Genomic DNA, 22679 nt, shown 5'->3' on the forward strand with positions numbered 1-22679 from the left:
GTCCCGCTTAAGACATATTTCCGTTCTACCAGCCCTACAGGCAGCATAAATCATAGTTACCCAGTGCGTAGTTTATCGGTCACTTTGAATGTCTCATAAGACTTTACCTGCTGGGCAAGTTTTGAGAGCTGGACATTATTAGCTGTGTTTTTGGTGACATACAGCTTAAATTAGCTTAGTATGTAGATAAAAGCACGATACCATAACAGTGATCAGTATTGTATTGCAGGATTTTGAACACGAATGCTTCCTTTGAGTTGTAATGGTCACACCGACCCCTCGCATCTACAGCATCGGGGACACACATTATATATCGAGTTTTGAAAAGAAACTCTACAAGGATAATCAAAACATATTAGGAAATAATCTCATATGAGCTTTAATTTTCAAATTTTAATTTTTCAGTTTTCAGACACCAGGTATAAGTTATTATATGTATTCAAGTCACTCTAAGTGTTCTCGTAGCATAATGGCTAAGGCGCTCGCTTTTGCTATGAGATACGAAGGTTCGAGTCCTCTTTATGCCGAATATATTTATTTTCTTAATTAGCTGTTGTATTCTTTTTATACATTCTTTTATTGATAATATATTTAATTGAAATGTTTATTCACAATGCTTTGTGTGTGTGCTACTTACAGAAAATGATGTTATAATTAATTCTGATTATCACTGATCTGCATTTATCATGTGGCAATTCCATATCAATTGTTTACCTAGTCTCCTCGTAAATGATTCCAAAGAACTTGAAAATCTATCAAACATTTCCCTTGATAAACTGTTCCATTCCCAAATTCCTCTTCATGTAACTGGATATTTACCCCAATATGATCTTCATAAAGTTAAACATTATAATGAAAAACATTGTCAATAAATGGAAGCATGTGGAACTAAATGAGGTCCCAGAGCTAGTTGCAAATAGAGGATCGTGGAGATACTTAATTCACAGATGCTTGCAGATAGAATGCTCAAAGGCAATAGGTCCATAAGGAAGATGTGGATATAGACATATATGGTAGCACGTAAAAGAGAGGTAAGAACGACAGGGAACAAAAATAAATTTGAACTTTACAAAAGAAAATATTTATAAAATCCTCCTATCAATACAAGTCAAGTCATCTGTTAGATGTAGCAAAGTCTATACATGTTTCAGCCTAATCTCAAGGCCATCTTCAGTAGTAAAACAATGATTACATAATATACAAACAAATTAAAAATCGTAATGATGTGAAGTGACAGTGATCATGATTAGTGAGTTAAAAACACATTGAGGTACAAAGTCCTCTCGTCTAATAGATCTTGCTGACTGTTAAATAAAAACACTATGCTGAGGAGTGTAGTGAGACCGTCAATACTACGAATATAACGTGTATAACATCTGTAATGGATGAAGAACAAGTTAAAATGATGTACAAAAAGACATGTCTCATATATTCCTTTTTTTCTCATTACAGATGTTATACACGTTATATTCGTAGTATTGACAGTCTCACTACACTCCTCAGCATAGTGTTTTTATTTAACAGTCAGCAAGATCTATTAGACGAGAGGACTTTGTACCTCAATGTGTTTTTAACTCACTAATCATGATCACTGTCACTTCACATCATTACGATTTTTAATTTGTTTGTATATTATGTAATCATTGTTTTACTACTGAAAATGGCCTTGAGATTAGGCTGAAACATGTATAGACTTTGCTTCATCTAACAGATGACTTGACTTGTACTGATAGGAGGATTTTATAAATATTTTCTTTTGTAAAGTGATAACCGTCAATACGGAATGAGATTCATAACTTGCAATAAATTTGAATTTAAATTTAAAAGACAAGGAGAACCTCCAATGATTTTGAACCTCGTAGATTAACCACATGAAAGCTTGAAAATAATGAATGTCCATAACTCTACAGACTTGTTGGTGATAATCAGCAGATGCAAGCACATCAATCATTTATTTATTTTAAAACAACATTGTTAATCATTCTAACGTATTGTATACAGACCAATTCATTGTTAAATATTAATAATTGTTCTTTTTTTCACTTCTATCAGGTAACAATGAAATATTTTGGCCGACTTGCTACTGAATGCCTATGTGAAAACTTATCGGTGTCATTGGCTTTAACTCATTTCAGAATAATTAACTTCCTCCAATAAATTCACTTCTGTCTGTGGATGTACTTCCAATGGTTGAACAGATCAATTTTAGCATGGAATAAGCATCCACAGAGATTGCACAGAAGTGTTGGAGGAGGGCGTGGTTGTGCTGCACGGAGTTTTTGTGCATCCCTCCTGGCCTCTTCACATCTGCGTCGCTCCCCTTAAAACAGATTGACAGTAGCAGGAATGGTCCGGCGCCAAATTGTACGGTCTTGAGCAGGTTTGTGGATTGAGACCTGTCATCTTCATAGTGTGCTTAAACTGGTTCTTGTAGAGCTTTATGCAGGCTCCACGAGGTCTGGTGCTATAACAAAGTTCAACATACAGGATTTGGCGTGGAAATCTGGTATCACTCATCTGACGGACATGGTCAATCCATTTAAGCTTATGACCAATGATGGACGATTCTATGCTCTTGGCATGCGCTTTCCCAAGAACAACAATAATGGTGACATGGTCTTACCTTCTGATCCTATGGATGGACCGAAGTTTTCATTGGTGGAAGCGCTCAAGTTTTTTCAAGTCACGTCAGTAAAGGGTCCAAGTTTCACAACCATACAGCAATGTTGTACTGACAACAGCATGGTACATCATTAGTTTCGTCTTTACGGTCAGGTCTTTATTCATGAACATCCAGAGTGATAGTCGTCCACATGCTACATGGGCAGCACCAATTTTCTTCTCCACATCTTGAGAGTGCACAGATGGGATACTACCCAAGTACGAAAAGTGGTCTACCTGCTCCAGTGGAGTATCTGAGATGGAGATGTTGAAATGTGGAAGGATTGTGCCAGGACCTTGGTCTTTTGAACGTTAATGGCGAGACCAAACCGATCATATGTACTCTCGTAGCAGTTAGCCGACTGTAGCAATTCCTCTGGTGTGAGTGTAGCTGATGCAGCATCATCTGCATACAGCATTTTGGTTAGCTTTGTAACCTGGGTGACCCTCCGGGAGCAAACTCTTGCTAGGTTGTTCGTAGAAGATTCATGTAGCATGGCAGCCAAATATAATGCAAATAGTGTTAGAGCAAGCACACCGTATTTCAGTCCATGAGTAATAGGAAATTCATCCGAGATCCTATTCCGATGACAAACCTGTCCGGCCATGCCATCATGGAGGACCTGAACCAGATCAACCGAGGACAGCCAAAGTGTTTCAGAACCGCCCATTTAGCAGGTCTCGGAACAGAGTCAAATGCCTTGCCAGGTCATAAAAGACTAAGAAGAGAGGATTCTGTTGCTCTCTGCATTTTTCCTGAAGATACCTAGCACAAAATAACAGATCAGGATTTACGTAATAGTTCCCTTCCCTGTCCCTCCACTATTGTTATTTCGTCTCAGTATTTTCCAAATTCGTGCATTCCTCATCGCCAGATGATTCATTCCAGGCTTGTGTCAATGTCATACACCTGTCTATGTCATATGTTATGTACACAAGTTATGTGACCCTCTTAGACTGATTCTGATGGTTCCATCAGCTTCCGCTTCGAACGCTAGCGCTCTACCGTGTCCAGGGAGCCATCTGGTGATGAATGAACATACCATTTCCACTTCTATTATAACGTCTAAATTCAAAAGCTCATTGTTCAAGAAGCCTTTCTCGTGGACAGTCAAGATTTTCTTCTGATGACGCAGAGCACCGTTCTCTGCGAAACGTAAAGAATTTCACCTAATTTTCTTGACATGGTATAAGCCCAAAAGCCTATATCATGCCTATAAGTATGGGCCATGAAAGCATTCATGGAACCCTTTATTATTTTCTTCAGTAATATATCATGTCCAAGTATATGGCCTATTAGATGATCCGCCGTCTCTTTGTGTCATAGAACACCTCTTCATTCGTGACTGATGCTCCCTGCGGCTGCAGGCCGACACGCTAGGGCCATCAAATTAAGCTCTCTACCAAATCCTCACCCAGGCCAGTCGACCCTGGTGCATCGTGCATGCAACATGGCCAGGAACACTAATTTAAATTTCTTATGGTGGGAATATAATGAGCATACCAAAGGGTGACGAAACTGTGCTATCCAGTTTTCTTTAGGATGTATTTAATGAGACATAAATTAAGCACCAATACGTCAGCTGTATACATACGTACAGTAGGCCTAATTTACATACGTTGTTACACAATGCACTTACGATTGTAAAATTAAGCACAAACACTTCACACGAACTACTGTTGCGCAATCCAAACAAACACACGCCCACATCGAAGACTGGCTTGAGACTGACGCTCCCTGCAGCTGTAGGCCGACACGCTAGGGCCATGAAATTAAGTTCTCTTCCAAATCCTCACCTAGGCCAGTCACCGCTGGCGCAATGTGCGCGCAACGTGGCCAGGAACGCTGATTTCAATTTCTTATGATGGGAATATTACGAACGTACTAAAGAGTGACATAAATGTGCTATCCAGGTTTCTTTAACGTGTATTTACTAGGACATGGGCTGGGACTTTGGAATAATGACGTAATAACCAGAGATAGGTGCTAGAGAAGGATGTCTTAACCAGTTCTGACTGTACTTTGTAGCAAGAAGAACATGTGACAGAGGTTTCGTTCTGTTTAAAATTGGAGTTCACTTGATACTGTCGTCGCTTAAGACTGGCACACTGGACCTGAGGCTGAGGCTCACACTGAAGTGTAGGGGGTTCGATCAACCAGTATCTTGTCTTCACAAAATCAGATCTTAGTTCTTGTATTGCTTGTAGAATATGATCATGCTGAGAGATTCTCTGTCCCTTAACTTCCTTGTAGACTATCCTTGAATTTATTGCTGCCAGATCAAGTACGTTGTAAAATACATGTACAGGCCATCTTCGGCATCCAGTGCTAGTGATATGTTTATGTGCCATTTGATCAACTACATCCACAGCAGACTTGGTACTACTAGGGAGCATCTTGTTTTCTTCACTGACTTGAACACTCGGGTGTTAAGTGCTTAGCAGAAGCACATTCTTGTTCACTTTTCCTTGATGTACTGTGTGAGTAGTGTGATCTTCCTTCTGAAGTACGACAGCCTTGTACAGATCCATGTGTGATGCTTTTATTGCCTCCAGGAGTTCTTTCCTCACTTGACTGACTGTTCCAACAATACTAGTTTTCTCCTCTTTCAGTCTCTCAGCCAATTTTACTGATGTAAAAGAAGTTAGCAGTGGTCACGTTACGTCCTTTAATGAGGTATGGGTCTGTAAGTTTCATTAAAACATTTTCAGGCAGTAACTCATTGGCTCGTTCATCTTTGCCAAGATAAGGAAACCCACTGCACACACACTTACAATCCACGTCTATCAAGAGACAGAATTTTATGCAAAATTTATCTGGTCGTTGGGCATGTCCTGTGTGAACCTGCACCGAGCTTTACTGGGGAAGAGTAGTTCATCAGCTGTGATACTTGCTCCTGATTTTTCCACTAATGTCGATAACAGTTCAAATAGTTGTTCCATCCTTATAACATAACTGATGCCCTGGTGCAAATGAAGGAGGCTATAGCAGATCATGACCTCTCCCACCTCGTTCCCTTACTCCTCAAACAGGCTGACTGCTGCTAAGGGATCGTCCTCTGCAGCAAAATTAATCACGGCTAGTTGAAGGAGTAACTGCATCTATTGTAGATACAAAAGTCCACTGTTTATTTTCATTAGCCGAAACACTTTTCAACATATTACTACACTGCTGAGGTATAAAATCCTCATTGTCACTCATTATGTCTATAACTGATCATGTATCTTTGTCACCCGATTTGTCTTCTCCTAGCTTTTCAAATTCTGCTAATAATTCAACAGGAGTAAGCTTTTTCTGCCGAGCCATTATTATGAACTATACTACACAAGAGATAGGCACGACCCCTGCTACAGGCATACTATTTAGTTACACATGTGCTCCTATAGCAACACTTGTAAATATAGCACAGGAAACAAGCGGTGAGCAGAACAGAGCTCTCCCTCTCAAGGAAATGAAGCTGTCAAAATGACCACTTATGGCCTTTCTAGGTATAACAAACAGGATCGGTGTTCCCTTATCACCTGATGTGATTTTCGGCGCAAATGTGCATAACCCTAAAAGATTAAAAGTCACACAAGCGAAACCTCGTGAGAAAAAAAAAAACACGAGTGTGAAATTACCTTGAAATTGGCTAATGGCCGTTCTAGTGTTTACAGGTGCTAGGAAGACTTTCCACTAACTTTTAGTACATGTCTACACAGCTGTTTTGAGGGAGGGGGGGTCTTATCTGGCTGTAACTCATCCCAGAGATGCTCAATTGGTTTCATCATGTGTCATATATTGCAGCCGAATAGCTGTAACAGAACAAACTCGAAAACTCCTTTGGAGGGGTCACTCTAGAATACAACGATTTCAAGATATTTATGATTGATTACGGACCAGCTAGTAAAGGAAGCAGAGCACCTCCTTCCAGAACTTCAATATGGCTTCAAGAAACATCACAGCACCATATAAGCAAATAGAAACCTGATATGCAAAATAGAACAGGCACTTCGACCGTACTATACAATATTTATTGACTATACCGAGGCATTTGATCTTCTAGGCAGGGAAGAAAAGATGAAAGATAGCAAAGATGATAGGAGGAAGACATAGTATTACAATTCTCCTTAGAAGCATTCTATCATACAATACAGCTAATATTAGCAATGGTATTGCCAACTCTAGAAAAACGGGGTAATGCAAAGAGATCCAATTAGTTCAATACTGTTTAATATAGCCACAGCCAACATAATTAAGATCACTGAGCACGAGACAAGCATGCAGACATGCCGATGACATGGTGCTGGGCTCAGCCAATCTAACACATTTTCACGAAGCAGTGAACAAACTGCTGGTATAAGCCAATGAAAATGGCCTTCAAATTAATGAAAGCAAGACAATTAAAATGACATTCGGAAAAGGCAAACGGCTTGCAGAAAAAAAAACGCATAAAGCTAAGAGGGAAAACTTACAAAGCACCAGAACATTCAAATACCTTGGGATTACTGTACAAACAACAGACAACCATTACACGTAAAGGAAAAGGTCTCGGCTGCAATCTGGGCAACATATGAATATAAGACCTGCATAACATCTCATTAAAATCAGTAATGAGAATATTCCATGCAGTGGTGAGCCTGATAGTAACATATGGGACTATCTAACATTGGCTAAGGTCCAAAGGAAGAGTCAAGGCAACGTTCCCCAAAGGAGTTGTATGTGTTGGACCAAACTCAAAGTCAAGACTATTCTATGAGCTAGCAAAAGAGTCATTTTGTATTGAGGGCTTGACGGAAAAGTTCTTACTTACTACCATCTAACTGACACAGCGTCAAAGTGCTCGAAGAGAGAAGACAGAAGAGGGAGGAAATATGACGCCATGTTGGAATGAAAATAGACGGACGAAAAAAACAAGAATTATGACATGTAATCACAAGACTAGCAGTCCATGGTTAATTGTATGCGATAATAGGCTTTTACGATGTAAGCGAGGATTGCGTGCTCTCTTTGTGGTGAAATAAATCAGTGACGGAATACAGAAAAGAATCAAAAACAACCTTTTCTAGTTTTGCTCAATTGGTTTAGATAAAGGGTTTTGGGCTGACTATTCCATATTTCACAGTGGGACTGCCACTCTACACGGTCCATAGGTAATGAGTTTTGCCCCAGTGTAATTGGCGGCGAGTGTTCAGTTCAGCGATTCTTGATTTACGTGCTGCAGCTTGCCCATAGAATTCAAGAGTAAACATCTCCCAACGACTGGTACGAATACTGGCATTACTTCCAGATGCTAATCAGAAGTCTGTGGCTTGCCGGGTTAACTTCACCCTTCATCGAAGGCATTGACGATTCCCGTCTGTCTGGCTTCCCTGTCCATTTCATCCCTACTTCACTCACCGATACATGCCAGAAAACTCATGGATGGAATTACTGAATTGGTAAGCATCAATTATCATGCTCCTTTCAGCTTCACTGAGCTCCATCGTGTGAGTGGATAATTGTGCTCTCAGTATTTATTGTTCTTGCAGTGGTTAAAAGTGCTGAGATTGTGTCAAACAAGAATCTCACTGGAAGAAAATCAAATTTCCAGAGAAACTGCTGGTAAGTCAGAAATGTACACCAAAAAGTCTGTAAATGACCACTGTGAACAGACCACACGAAGCTTGCCTGACTTTTGTTCAGAACAAAACCATGAGCTTGAACTTCGTGCTACTTGCAGTAGGGCTGGTCGCACTAACCAACTGTTGGTTAAAATGATTTGTGCAGTAAATATTTACACAGAATGTGCACGAAATTCACCACCTTGGACCCCCCCCCCCACACACAATATATACGAGGCTTGAAAAAGGGGACATCGTGACCATTTTCAGACTGAATATGTACGAGCACCAATGATACTGTAAATAGTGTTTATAGTACAAATGTAAATAATCATCTATCACTCCTGCCCTAGAGCACTAGAGCAGGCAACAGAAAATATAAGCCTCACTAACTGCCGGGAATCCGAGTGTTTTCTGTGTTGATGAAACGTGGTTTTCCAGTAACGTGAGTGATATGGAGGTGGTGCCTGACACATATTTACTGTTTGACAAAGATAAACCAACTCTTGGAAGCAGAGTTCTCTTTAGTACGAAGCCTGTGTGTAATCCTATTTGTACTTATGAACTGGAGACAGAGCTGAAACTGAGTGGGTCAAGGTGACATATGGCAATACCAAGTTTTTAATAGACTTGGTTTATGGTGTCGCAGACTCATCTCCATTGATGAATTGCCAGCCGATTTTCTCATTATCCCACATGCAACACATACATCAAAATCATGATGTCTACAGTGCTGGTGATGTTAACTTAGACACAACAGAGATAAGAAAGGCTGCTCCTATACTACTATCTGCGCACTTTTTAGTGATAGATTTACACCCTAGTGCTGAAGCGGTCGACCTCGGCAATCTTCGAGATTCGTACTGGCAACCTTTGAAACACAAACCATGAATCGCTTATGCATCGCTGTGCGACATCTGGCGTACATTTTATGTACTAGTACTGTTGTTATTTACACAGCAAAGCCAAACTATAGAATTCACTCTAGGAATAAGATTTGCATCGAGAAATGTTATATAATGTTATATAATGTGTGTGTGACACAGTTGTTGGCTTAAAATAACAAAGGTTTAGAAAATTCATATCGATCGATCATATTATCGATTCAATTCAGATTTCATTTCCATTCAGTTGGCAGTACTAACTGAACCGGAAGAGCTGCCTCCTTACTCCTCAAACCCGTACACAAATCTATCGCTAAAAAGTGCGCAGATAGTACATGGTCCTCTATCAAACAAATTCCTATCTTCTTTCTACAACCTTTTCCTCTATCAACTCAGTACTCCAGTTTGATCCTTGATCTATTCCTTACCCATTAACCTCATACGTAATTCCCAGTTTTAGTGACCACCAGGCTATTCTAGTAAAATTCATCCATAAATTGCCCTCCCTAAAATTTAAAAACAGCATTGCAGCGATTCGAGGACTGTCTGGAAAGATCTGTGCGTGGCCAGGAAGACTTAAGTCCTGTGTTTGAAAAATACGCTGACCAGCACGAAAAATACCAGACACATTTAATACATTCATCATAAAGATATTTTCTCGCTTAGCACGTTGTAAATTCGAAGTCCCGATATACGCCATATTAAATCTAGATAAAAGTACCTCACAAATTTTTGGCATTACTGCTCAGTACGATCACATTCTTCCGAGCCCTGAAAGTGTTCTTTGTCATCCCTTGTGAAAGGAACGTGATTCCCAACACAGATGAGAGCCCTCACCACAGGAGGCAGGTTGGAGAATGTTATGCATTAGTGTGAAGTGGGTTCTGTAATATACCTTTACAATGTTCCCTAAAAATGTCGGTTGTTTCCCATGTACAGATCACAACCTGCAGCAACTCAATGCAAGCCCATCGCCAAGCAGAGCGCACACTTAATTGACAAGGGACACGACACATGGGATGCGACAAAAAGGATATGTTCCAAGTGGATGCAGCATGTGCAATCAAGAGGAAGCCCGCACACTTATTATTCGAGGGCATGGACTGTCCCGTCAAGGTGTCACCTGTTGCATTTCATAGGACATGTCCCATCACTTCGTACGTGAGGCAATTACTAGTGGAAGTGGAGAAGTATGAAGTGCAGTATAATTACAGACTAAAGGATTATTAAAATAGGTCTATATGTGAAAATATCTGGCGAGAAATACGAGAAACATTCAGCATGAGTGTCATCAATAATTTTTCAGCTGGTAGAATAGGATCCCTGAATTTGGTATATTTTTTCTCAATTAGTGGTTTTTACCATATGCAGTAATTCTTGAAACGTCTCCCAGTTCATTCTATAAAAAGTATGAAATTGTGAAGGATCTTCATTAAGTTTCTTAGCCAACACGAAAGCACCATTCTCTTGGCAGTGCAAGTTACTTGAGTAGACGCAAAATCTCCTTTTTTCTTCTAGTCACCCGTTTTCTTCGTAATTCCCGAAGTACTGTAACAACAAGCCTTCCAAATTACTAGAGGACATTTCAACTAATGACCCGCAGATGTCCATGTATATGGGACATGGGACAGGACAAGTTACTTCAGTCGTGTCTCCTGTCGCATGTCCAAGATGTGTGCGCTCTGACTCAAACGACGAATGGTGGGAAAACAAATTACTGATTGTAAACAAGGATGCACATGCCAACTGACAAATTAGGTTAGAATCTGTATTAGGTCATATTTGAGTAGGTGTGTCCACAATATTCGTCACATTTTAAAATATCAACCTGTCATCCATAGCTGTGTCAGAATTTATTTTAATTTGTAGAACTTCCTATATTCACAAATTTATATTTAAAAATTACTGCACTTTTATAACAATTAAAACTCATTTTTGTGTAGAGGAAAGTGTGATCTTTCTAACTATTCCAAAAGTTATTATAATCATTGCTTTCCCTAGCACTGAAAATATTTCAAAATCCATTAAAAATCCTGCAATTTCTGAAGTGTATCACAATTAAATATGGCCTACTCCAATGTGCTAACAGTTTTCTTTTAGGAGAATGTTTCAAGTAGGATAAGGTGGGCCAGTTTTTCATGCCAAACTTTATGCTGTAATGCTTTTAGCTCAACCCCTACTGGAAAACACCATCAAGGCTAAGGTTTCTACATTATTCTTTAATGAATGATCAGCACAGTTTTTATGAAGGAAGAGCTGAAAAATCCAGGCTCCCCTGTATGTATAAGTATTCATTACCATCATCAGAACTAGATCCACGAGGTCGTCCTTTAGGTTGATACTTCAATTGTACTTTTCTGTTGATGCCTGAAAAATGGCCATACCTGTAAGTGGAAGAAGAGAATCAAGTAAGAACAAGTTGCAACTATCAACAGCAATATTGCTGAATGTTCATCATGGCAGTTCCACAGGCAATCCCACCCCAATTCAGTTGATAACACAGTTTTGAACATATTTGTTTATTATACAGCAACTGAGGTATGTCACTGCAAAGACTGTCTATAGCCAAACACGAAGCAACATGGATAATGAAATCCTTTCAGGAGAGGATTTCACAAAAATCATGATCACTCTATGGCATGGTATTACGACGTTACCATGTTGGGTGCCCCATGTGCCGCCATATGGTGGCACACAGGTCTTGAAATCAGAGTTGGCGTGATGCCATATGGCGGCACAGCATAGTTTCAGGCGATGCGCTGTAGAAAATCAGATGTGATATCTATGCGCGTAAAACTGGTACTACGTGAAGAGCGAACTACACGGTCTATTCCAACTACGTATTGCTACTATCAGCTACCATATGGTGCCACAGTATTCTCCCGAAGTCACTGACTGGCCAGTGGTCATTCGCACAAGTGAAAGCATGCCAGGCATTGTTTTTCCTCGTTTACGTGCGAATTATCATTCGGTTTGTATAGTTGTGCAAAAATATACAGAAATGGAAGATACTGGTAATATTCTTGGTGGAAATGGTAAGCAACACACCAAGAAGAGAATTAGTGAATTGGATATTTGGAATTACTAATGGATTCTGATGGAGAGAAAGATGCAAGTGTTGATGACAGTGAATATTACGCTAGTGACGATGAGTGCACTGACAGAATGACGGATGTATCGAGAGATGCGGAAGACAATGGTGATACTGATAGTGATATTACAGGTGGGGACCGTGCTGGTGCAAATGGTGTACATTTGAACAATGATGACTGGGGTCCTTGTGTAGAGCCACTTACAAGCCAGGAGCATCTAAATCTTCAAATTGATATTTCTTCAGCCACAGAAGCATGCACATCAAGAATTTTGAATCGGTCTACAACTAACACTAAAACAATAAAGAGCGGACCAATGGCCACATGACCCTTTTATCCACCTTCTACAACAGGCAGGGATTACCTCTACATACCTGCCAACTTCTGAAAAGAGAAATCTAGAAGATCCTTAACTGGAAAATTTTTAACAACGCGCATGCGTAACCGTCTTGAGATATAATGAAAAAGGACGGCAAGGGGGGGAGATTACAATCAGTATTAATACAAGTCAAATACAGTAGAACCTCGATGCACTGTTCCCGGAACTGTCGTTTTCCCATATTCATCGTTGAATTTATTCGGTCCCAAAAATGTTACACATAAACCAATGTTAAATTTCCCCGCATTTATCGTTTCTCGAACTATCATTTTATCACATCGATCGTCGAAAAATTATTTGTTTTCGGTCACAATTTTCCTGCACTGATCGATCGTACGTAAGAAAAATATACGCAAAATTTTTTAAATTTAGAGACTGCTCAATACTCTTAGCATATAATAGCGGCAACCTGTTAAGCGAGAATGTTCGAGCGATTCGTAGTTCCTAGTCCTGAACAAGGATCTCATAGGCTGGAGTGCTGTGTGCAGGTTATTCATGCGCAACCTCACTACGAGCCTCCTGGTGCCAACACTTCTCCTCGACCCACTAACCGACCCCTAGAAGTATTCTTATTTACAAGAATTAAAATGTAGACAGCATGGATAGGGCTGTCAACTTCGTAGAAAAAAAAGAGAAAATCGTGCAGTGCGCCAGATACGTTTTAATTAGTCACAGATTGATTAAACGCGTCATACCTTGTAGAGTGTGTGGGATGCTAGAGGCCTGTTGACCGCCTTGTTGCCCTCTGCCCAATAGTTTTGTTACAAGCTGGACTTACCCAAGCCAGACCAGTAATCTTTTCTCATACCCTAGTCTTTTAACTAGTTTCTAAGTTGGCAGCTTTGCACAAGCCGCTGCAGCATCGTTCGAGACGCGCCGCGTTGAATTTCTAACCTCTGTGACATCATCTTAGCTGAGCTGCGGGAGCCGCGTCGTGTTGGGTTTCTAACCTAACGTTCGGAGAGGGTCTACAGAATCTTTTCCTAAATACATGTTATCACTGTAATATCCTCATATATCTTTAATTTGCAATAAGAGAACTGATCGTAAAGGTTTTCAATTATTATGAAATGTATAAAGAAAAGTGAAACGAAACGGCATAAAAGTCACACCTTTTATTTTCATCTCGTAAGCCTATATCATGGTTGCAATATTTTGATACTGTTATGTATAGTATTAGCTAAATGGTTAGCACGTGTTGGCCTTTGGTTCAAGGGGTCTGGACTAGGTCGAGGATTTTAACTTTCCTTGGTTAATTCCAACGGTTCGGGGGCTGTCTGTTTGCAAGTGATAAAAATCATTGTTATCCGTATTGAAGATACTGAATGTAGGATGCTAAAAGGTTTGTATTATCGTATTGAATAGGTGATAAAACAAACCTTTTAGCATCCTACAGGCTGTCTGTTTGCCGAATTAAACATGAGAATTCATTTTAGGTAGGGCCATATTTTCATATGCGCGTAGATCATATATCACGTGACAACCCGAAAGACCTGCACCTGGCTCCAGAGGCCATGCACCATTATTGTTGTTTTTATAATAATAATATAATAATATGATTACATAATGAAAAATGTCCCAATACAGTACCCGTATTTTATTATTTTGCTCTCCCCCTATTTTTTTATGTTGCCAGCATTTATAGTTTTCCTGCATCCGCCGTCATTTTCCCCTTGCCCCGTGAAAAACGATGCATCGAGGTTTTACTGTATATGTTATGATCACCCCTGAAACTAAATACACGAAGTTGCATCTTGATGACGGCTCACCTGTTTTCACTTAACACTGGGAACACTTTCCGTGATCGTATAAAACAAGGAAATTAAGCAGAATATACCTCCCGAAACAACTGATAATATCGTTTCTTAGTTGAACGTATTATGAACACCACTTAAAATACTAAATCGCTTAGAATTATGTCACAATTCCATGAGTTTGAGAACCACCACCAATGTTACACAGCACACAGACAAAGCCTTTCAGCCGCTACGAAGCACGACACGGTTACTAAAGTTGTTTTATATAAATTCACAGCCTGCTACTTGTTTGGGAACATCCCATTGAATGAAGTAAAAGTCGAGGTCAAACAGGTGACAAAAGCATGGTGATAATCGATAATGTGATTATTGATACATTTACCGGTCGAATTTCAAACACTGCATCTCGTATTACCAGCTACTATTGAAAATCAAACAAATCCGATTTCACACCAGAAAGCGAAACCAAGCGCGGATATTCAAAATCCGTACAATAACATTGTTCATCTGTACAACCGTAAAACACACTCAAAATCCGTACATTTTACAGAAAAACCGGAATACTTGGCAGGTATGCCTGTGGATGTATTCAACCCTTCCCATCCACAGATTGTCCAACACATGGTACCAAACCACAATCCATGTCTGCGCCCCTATTACTCGCTTCTTACGACAGGCAGGGTATACCGGGGGTGAATTCTTCATCTGCGTTCCACACTCACAGGGGGTAAAACAATATGTAATGTAAGTACTTGTTTTGCATTTCAGTAGGTTTTCACAAATATTGTGTTACTTTGAATTAGCACATAAATTTGACGTATTTGAAATTTATGTTTTACATTCCATATAAAGCATCAAAAAATTCTGAGACACCACATGGCATCACGCTATATTTTATGTTTCATAAAAATTTATGTGACACACACGGCCTTGGTATGATGAGACAAAATTTACTTAGTACAGCATATTAATATACCCCAAGATGATATAAACACCTTACAAGGCGTACAATTGCTGTGGCACCAGTGAAATAGTGTGCTACAATCGGCTCAGCACTCAACGTGTTAAACAATTACAATGAATATGGAAAAAAATACTGTAATGCTTTTACAAGAAATATTGTACGAGAGTTCTCCTACTCCGAGATCTTGCTCCATCGTGATACTGCAAGCAAGCTCGGCCACTGTCTTATCTGCACAATATCCAGTATAAGAATCCAATAAACTTCCATTGTATAACAAAACATGTCCATGGTCAAACAGTTTCCTCTGGTCATTCTGGAGGGCAAAATACAAGTCACATTTCAAGCCTCAATTATAATAGGAAAACACATGGCTTGACAAAATTTCATACTGCAGCATAAAGAGTACACAAATAACTACAAGGAACTCAATTTTCTCAATGGGTGGACATAATCAACGATACCCCTCATGTACGGCAACCTAGTTACACACTAAATATTATATACCACACAGTGACCTTGGGTTCGACCTCGACTGAGAACAGTGGGATTTGAGGATATTTAAATGAGATGACTCAGAGTCCGATTTTGTCAAGAAAGACCTACAGCAGCAGCTCCTAAATTTATACCAACTACTAACACTTTCTTCCATTCTTTTGAAATTGCTCCAGCTTGTAACTCTTCTCTTAAAATCCTTGCCCACAAATTTTACAGGCTTGGTTATAGCTACATGTTCGTGGTACCATGCAGTAACCAGTTCAGTCACTAGAGGGCATTAGTTAGCAGTTTTTCCTAATATACTTCCCAAATCAAGGATGCAGTGCAGAGAAACAAAATATTCTAATGTATCATCTATGACTATAGTAGTAAAGATGGCATGAAAAAAGGCAATGAGAAGACCAAGCTGTTGATGCAGAATGTGATATAGATGACTCTGACAGTGAAACAGATGAATTCGTAGGTTTTACTGTTGGGTCAAAGTATGTATCATAAATCATTTCAAGTGGGCCTAAATTATACAGTACTGTTTAGAACAGAACTTTTCTAAGTTTAGGTGTAGGCTTTGTAATGAATATGTCAATGAGGGGCACAGTGTACCACACCAAGAAACAATATAATTTGAGGATTAGTAGGTCAGATAAATTAGTAAATGTATAGCTTGTATCAATTTCATATATGTATTTAACATTAACAAATAGGTTGAAACATCTTTTTATTTTTTTAAGTTTACACAGCAAAACAATCAAAAATCAAATTAAATCAAAATCTCTTTATTTGCAAATGAGGTGTCTACCTCGGTGGCAAATGGTACACTAAAATACATTATTGTCAAGCACTAAATATTAAATTAACAAGAGAAGAAAATTTTTCCTATAATACAATATTATACAATTTACGCTAACAATGTTTTCTATTAAACACACAGCTCATCCTTAATAAATTTATATTGTTTACAAAATTCTACTTATAATATCTCCTGTACTACTTACAAATATAGTCAACTGATATACAGTATGTGGAATTACTTCAAATGATACTATACAACTGGTATAACATTAATATTTACATTGCATTTATTTATTTACTTACTTTTTTTTTTTTTACCCTTCTGGATCCTAAGTAGCATAACGACCTGCTGCGTCTTAACCAGAGCCCCTTTTGCCACCACTTTTCAGAGTTCCTGAAGGGCCTTCACAGCTACCGTAGTGGTCCCAGGGCCCTCGAAGTCCCCACTGTACTTCACCCCTACAGGCAGTCCCCTACTTTGGCTGTCCAAACTCCTTAGACCAGGGGATGGAATTAATTTATTCACACACAGTTTTTTATTTACAATAACCTGCACTGGTCGAGTGCCCTCTAACACTTCATTTATTTTCTCTGTTGCTGTTTATTCTCTTCTTGAATATCTGTACAAATTCTGCTAAAATTCCTTCTAATTTTATATTTGTGGTCAGTCCTGCCGATATAATTATTTTCCAACTGAAGCCTCTCACGGATATCTCCCCATGCTTCTTCTCCTGTATAGGCTCTATATAATCCTATAAGTCTAGTTTTCTCCCTTCTCTTACTTAAAGTTTCCCACCCAAGTTCCTTTAACATTTCTGATACACTACTCTTTCTCCTGAAATCCCCTGTTACAAATCTTGCTGCTTTCCTCTGCACACTATCTATTTCTTTTATTAGGTATTCTTGGTGAAGATCCCAAACACTGTTTGCATATTCCAATAATGGACGAACCATACTCAAGTAACTTTTTTCTTTTAATTCTTTGTTGCATCCTTTAAGTAGCCTCATTATGACATGTAATGATCTGTATGCTTTCCCAACAATGTCATCAATATGACCCTTCCAGTGCAAATTACTTTCAAATCTCACACCTAAGTATTTGCACTTGCCATCTTTTGGGATAACTACCTCATCCAAAGTATATTCAAATTCAGTTTTAAAGCTCCTGTTTGTAAAAGTTGTAACAGTTGATTTGCCTCCATTAACCTTCATATTATTTTCTTCAACCCATTGTTGGATACTTTCAAGGTCCCTTTGTAATTCTGAACAATCCTCAATGTTGTTTATTTCTCTATAAACAATTATGTCATCTGCATTGAATCTTATTTTTGATGTTATATTGTTCCCTAAATCATTTGCGTATATTAAGAAAAGTAACGGACCGATTATACTACCCTGTGCAATTCCCTTCCAAACTTTCTCTTCCTGAGATACATTATTTCCTACTTTGACTTTCTGAACCCTTGAATTTAGAAATGCTTTTATCCAACGTGTAACCCTTACGTCCAATCCTATTCCCTCCAATTTCTTTAATAATATTCCATGTTCCACTCTATCAAAGGCTTTGGAAAGATCTATGGCTATGCAATCTAACTGACCTCCTGAATCCAACTGATCTGCTATGTCCTGCTGAAATCCCACCAGTTGTGCCTCACAAGAAAATTTCTTTCTAAATCCATACTGGCTCCTCATGAACCAATTTTTATCATCACATATCCCTCTGATGTACTTCGATATTAAACTCTCCAGAATTTTACAAACTATACTGGTCAGGCTGATTGGTCTGTAGTTCTCTGGTTTCCTTTTATCACCCTTTCCTTTATAAATTGGTATTATTATAGATTCCTTCCATTCCTTTGGTATTACACTATTATTTATGACATAGTCAAAGAGAAATTTTAAATAAGGCACTATGTACCACCCCATTGTCTTTAATACCTCCCCAGTAATTTGATCACTTCCTGCTGCTTTTCCTTGCTGAAGCAGTTGGATTTCTCTGAAAATATCTTCGTTTGTGAATGAGAAGCTTCTTGTTTCCCTCTGTCTCTCTCCCTCTCTATCTTCTGTTTCGGTTTCCAACTCTTGACAATCATCTACTGAATCTCTAAATTCCCTACTAAATAGGTTTGCTTTCTCAGTATCTGTTAAATAGTGTTCACCCCCTTCTCCCACCATTGTAGGAATTTGGATTCCTTTTCCTTTTTGATTCCTGATATATGAATACAGCTTTTTCCATTTCCCTTTGTGGTCATTACCCTCTTGAAGTATGCCATTCATATAATTCTCTTTTGCTTCCTTTTTCACTCTATTCAGTTCTCTCATTAGCTGTTTTCTAGTTTCTCTACTCTCCCTACCCTCTTTAATTTTCCTGTTTACTATTCTACATTTTCTTTGTAATTTTCTTATTTCCCTTGTATAATAAACAGGGTCTGAGGTCATTTTACCCTTCTTAACAGGTACAAATCTCTTCTCTCCTTCCCAAATGATTTCTTTGAATTTAGCCCAAAGTGTATCCACATTACTCCCTTCACTTATCCAACAACTGAATTGTGATTTAAGGTAAGTCCCAAATTCATCAACTTTAGTTTTTCTGTACAATTTCTTGTCTTGTGTAGCCCTCTTATTAAGCCTTTTTGGTACGAGTCCTACATCCATTATTACAGCCTTATGGTCTCCTATTCCTTCAATTACCTCAGTTTTATCAACAATTTCCCATGGTTTAACCAAGAATACATCTAGTAAGTTATTGAGACGAGTCGGTTCTTGTACTAGTTGTGTAAATCCTCCCTCCCCAAATTAACTTATTTGCCAGTTTCTGTTCATGGGCTTCACTTGCAGCTCCTTTCCATTCAACTTCAGGCAAATTTAGATCTCCCCCAATTATTGCCATATCATTATTATTGTTTTTACGAGTATAATCTATTATTTTTTCAAAGATTTCCATGTCTCTTTCCTCTCTTCCAGGCCTGTATGTTCCTATAATTCCCACCTCCTTCATATTATCACAAACTAATTTTATCCCTAATATTTCATCCCTTTCATCGGTAAACCATTCATGTGAATAGTAAGTTTCCTTCACCAGAATAAACACCCCCCCTCCCTTTTTATCTCCTCGGTCTCTACGATAGACGAAAGAACATTGCAATACCGTATTTATTTGCATATTAGACCCCCTTCCCCCCCCCCACTTTTATGCCCAAAAACAGTAAAGGGGGATCCAATATACTATAACCTCAAATTTTGTGTAGGGAAGGCATGACTTCCAGGCTATAAATTGTACACGTAAACAATCTACACTGTTCTTTAACAAACTTATGCATGTATTTGAGTTATACTGGCTATTTTCGTTGGAAGGCAGTATTTCTAAATGTAAAGTGTCAATAAATGGTGAACACGACTTTTAGGCCTACATATAAAGTAAATATAATCCAATTTAGTTACTCATATCAAGTCATTCAATTCACCTCATTAATTCCTCTGATGAGGACAACTTCAGGAAGGGCAAACGGTCATAAAAACTCTCTACGAAGATTCGTCTCGCTTCATACTTGACCGCGTAGAGAAAAGGGATAAGGGTATCATATTACCATATTATAAAATATTGATACAAAATAACTCAGTGGCCAGTCATTTGTCTCTGTCAGTTGAGCAGTAGGCCTACCACACAGTAAACCTGATCACTGTTTTCATTTTAATTGTCTTGCGCCGCTTACTTCCCTACCAAAGAGAATGTTCCCTGCTACTAGCGTGTCGTCATTCCAAGTGACGTCTTCACTGCAATCTCGTCAGCTATGCACTGCAATTGAGACCAAGACCATTTACGGGAAATCCTGGTGTGAGGGTTGGATTACTACCAGAGGTGAGTATAATTGACTGTTTTAAACTGCTTCTAACAGATAAAGTTGTAAATTTAATACTGACCAAAAAAAAATGTATGCTAAAAGTGCATTAAAAAACTTGTAAATACATCTCCGCATAGGAGGGCACAGTTTTGGAAAGAAAGAGACTCTTATGAAATACGGCAGTTCATTGCGTTAGTGTTGTTGATGGGAATAATACAAAAGCCTGAAGTAAAAATGTATTGCTCACAGGGCAGTATTCTCAAAACACAAATATTTTATGAAACCATGTCACAGGCCTATTGAAAAAAAAAAGTTTAATTAGAGTGTGAAGTAAGTTTTTATTAACCTTGAATAATATATGAATGTGTTCCCGTAATAATTGTTACTCATTCCTTGCTTCCTAAAAATAAATTTCCTCAAAAAAAACCTCACTTTTCTGGCATAGGTGGTCTGCCAGAACCCACCACCCTCTACTGGTATCATACGTCTGTAAGACGGCTGCTGAACTTTCTGGCAGCCATTCGCTCTCCTTGCGGGGCCCTTCTTCTTTCTGCCTTTGTGTACCTTTCAGTTGGAGTGTTGGCTCCATGCAGTGAAGGTGGTGTGCCTTTCCCTCTGTTTGACCTTCAGTGAAAGCGCGGAAAGATCGCTGCTCCATCTGGCAGACGTACGATACCAGTTACGTGGCTATTGTTTGTGAACCATGTTAATCAATATTTTGTGATTATTATGGTTTAGTATAGTATTATAAGTGACAGTGCTATGTAATTAATGCGTACAATACAGAGCCACGACCGGGTCCATTTCAACAATCAGAACAGACTGATAATGTGGAAAAACAAACTGATTGTTCTCAACAAGTTCCGAGAGTAAATCAACCAAACTTCGAAATATGTATAGAAGAAATTATTACTAAATGTTGGATGACAGTGATGTTGATCTGAATTACTAGACACAAAGTGATGATGAAACTGAATCAGAACAGGAAATGATTGATTATGATGGAGGGGAGGACATAGGAACACTTGAAAATGATCTAACAAGCATAAATTTTGGACATCGAAATGTGAATTTATGTTTTGAGCTTTCCAGTAATTTGTTTCTCCCCAGAATCTAGTTTCTTTATAAAGGACTGACATAGCAGAGATTTAAATATTGAAAGATATGTATCTAGATTTTTGAGAAATATATGAAGGTGTACATTTTTGGAGCTTCATTTTAGTAATTTGATAATTTCTTCTGAATTTGTAATTTTATCTCCTAAGTTTTACTGTGACATGTTTGAAAACATATCTTTCAAGTAACCGAGTTCAATAAACAACAACAACAACAACAACAACAACAACAACAACAACAACAAAGTCAGAAGTCATTGAACAACAGTAAATTTATGGAGTCCGACAGATATAGTCCATGATATAGTGTTGGGCGGCGGGAAATAACCTGACTCTCTAAGGGGGCCAACGGCTTCGGGCGAATGAGCCCCTTTGGGTGGGGTGATGGTCCCCACAGTGGAGGAAATGCCACTGGAATCCATTATGCAGCGTCTGTTCTCCAGGTTAGGGGCAGCTGCACAAGGCGTCTGTACTCCAGAGGAGTGGCCTCATTATCACCTCACTGGATCACATCCAGAGTTGTAATTCGGGACCTAGTCCCACACAGGTGACACCTTGACAGTCAACCATGGAAGGTCTTTTAAGGAATACTCCACCGGCTGAACCAAGAGTTCAGAGAAGGCAGCATTCGGATACGGTGGGCTGCCACCTAAAAGATACCGTGAAGTCGGAGGCACGGAAATACCCCAGTACTACATACACGAATGAGACAAAATCAAGAATCAAACCAAAGCAGATAACATACTTCTCTACACACAACATAAACTCACTCATGCAAACCGGTAAACTAAAAGTGATCACCGACATAATGGACCAACACAAAATTCTTATCATGGGATTACAGGAAATTAGAAACACTGACCAGGATGCCTTGGAATCTCAAGGGTACAGACTTTATAAAGGTATACCCGGGAAGAGAGTGATGAAGAATGTCCCACAATTTGGAACAGGATTTTTGGTCAGCCTTAAAATAATAAACTCAGTTCAAGAATTCAGATCACAGTCTCCACGACTCTCAACGCTCACCTTAAAGGCATCTAATAAAATCTATACTATAATAAATGCCCATGCTCCCACTAATGATAAAAACAACTCCTCAAAAGACCAGGAGGAAACAG

The 22679-nt window shown here is 38.9% G+C and overlaps 1 protein-coding gene across 11 annotated transcripts in view; it reads right to left on the minus strand.

The window, feature by feature from the left end:
- The window catches only part of l(1)G0196 (inositol hexakisphosphate and diphosphoinositol-pentakisphosphate kinase), a 543939-nt gene that overhangs the window by 169249 nt on the left and 352011 nt on the right, over positions 1–22679 (minus strand). For all 11 annotated transcript variants that reach the window (XM_067147825.2, XM_067147823.2, XM_067147820.2 and 8 more), the window contains one exon: positions 11427–11512. In XM_067147825.2, coding sequence (XP_067003926.1) covers positions 11427–11512 — 86 coding nt within the window. The remainder of the gene's footprint in view (positions 1–11426; positions 11513–22679) is intronic.

This window comes from Anabrus simplex, chromosome 5, assembly GCF_040414725.1.
Source record: "Anabrus simplex isolate iqAnaSimp1 chromosome 5, ASM4041472v1, whole genome shotgun sequence".
In the NCBI taxonomy this organism is placed as follows: domain Eukaryota; kingdom Metazoa; phylum Arthropoda; class Insecta; order Orthoptera; family Tettigoniidae; genus Anabrus; species Anabrus simplex.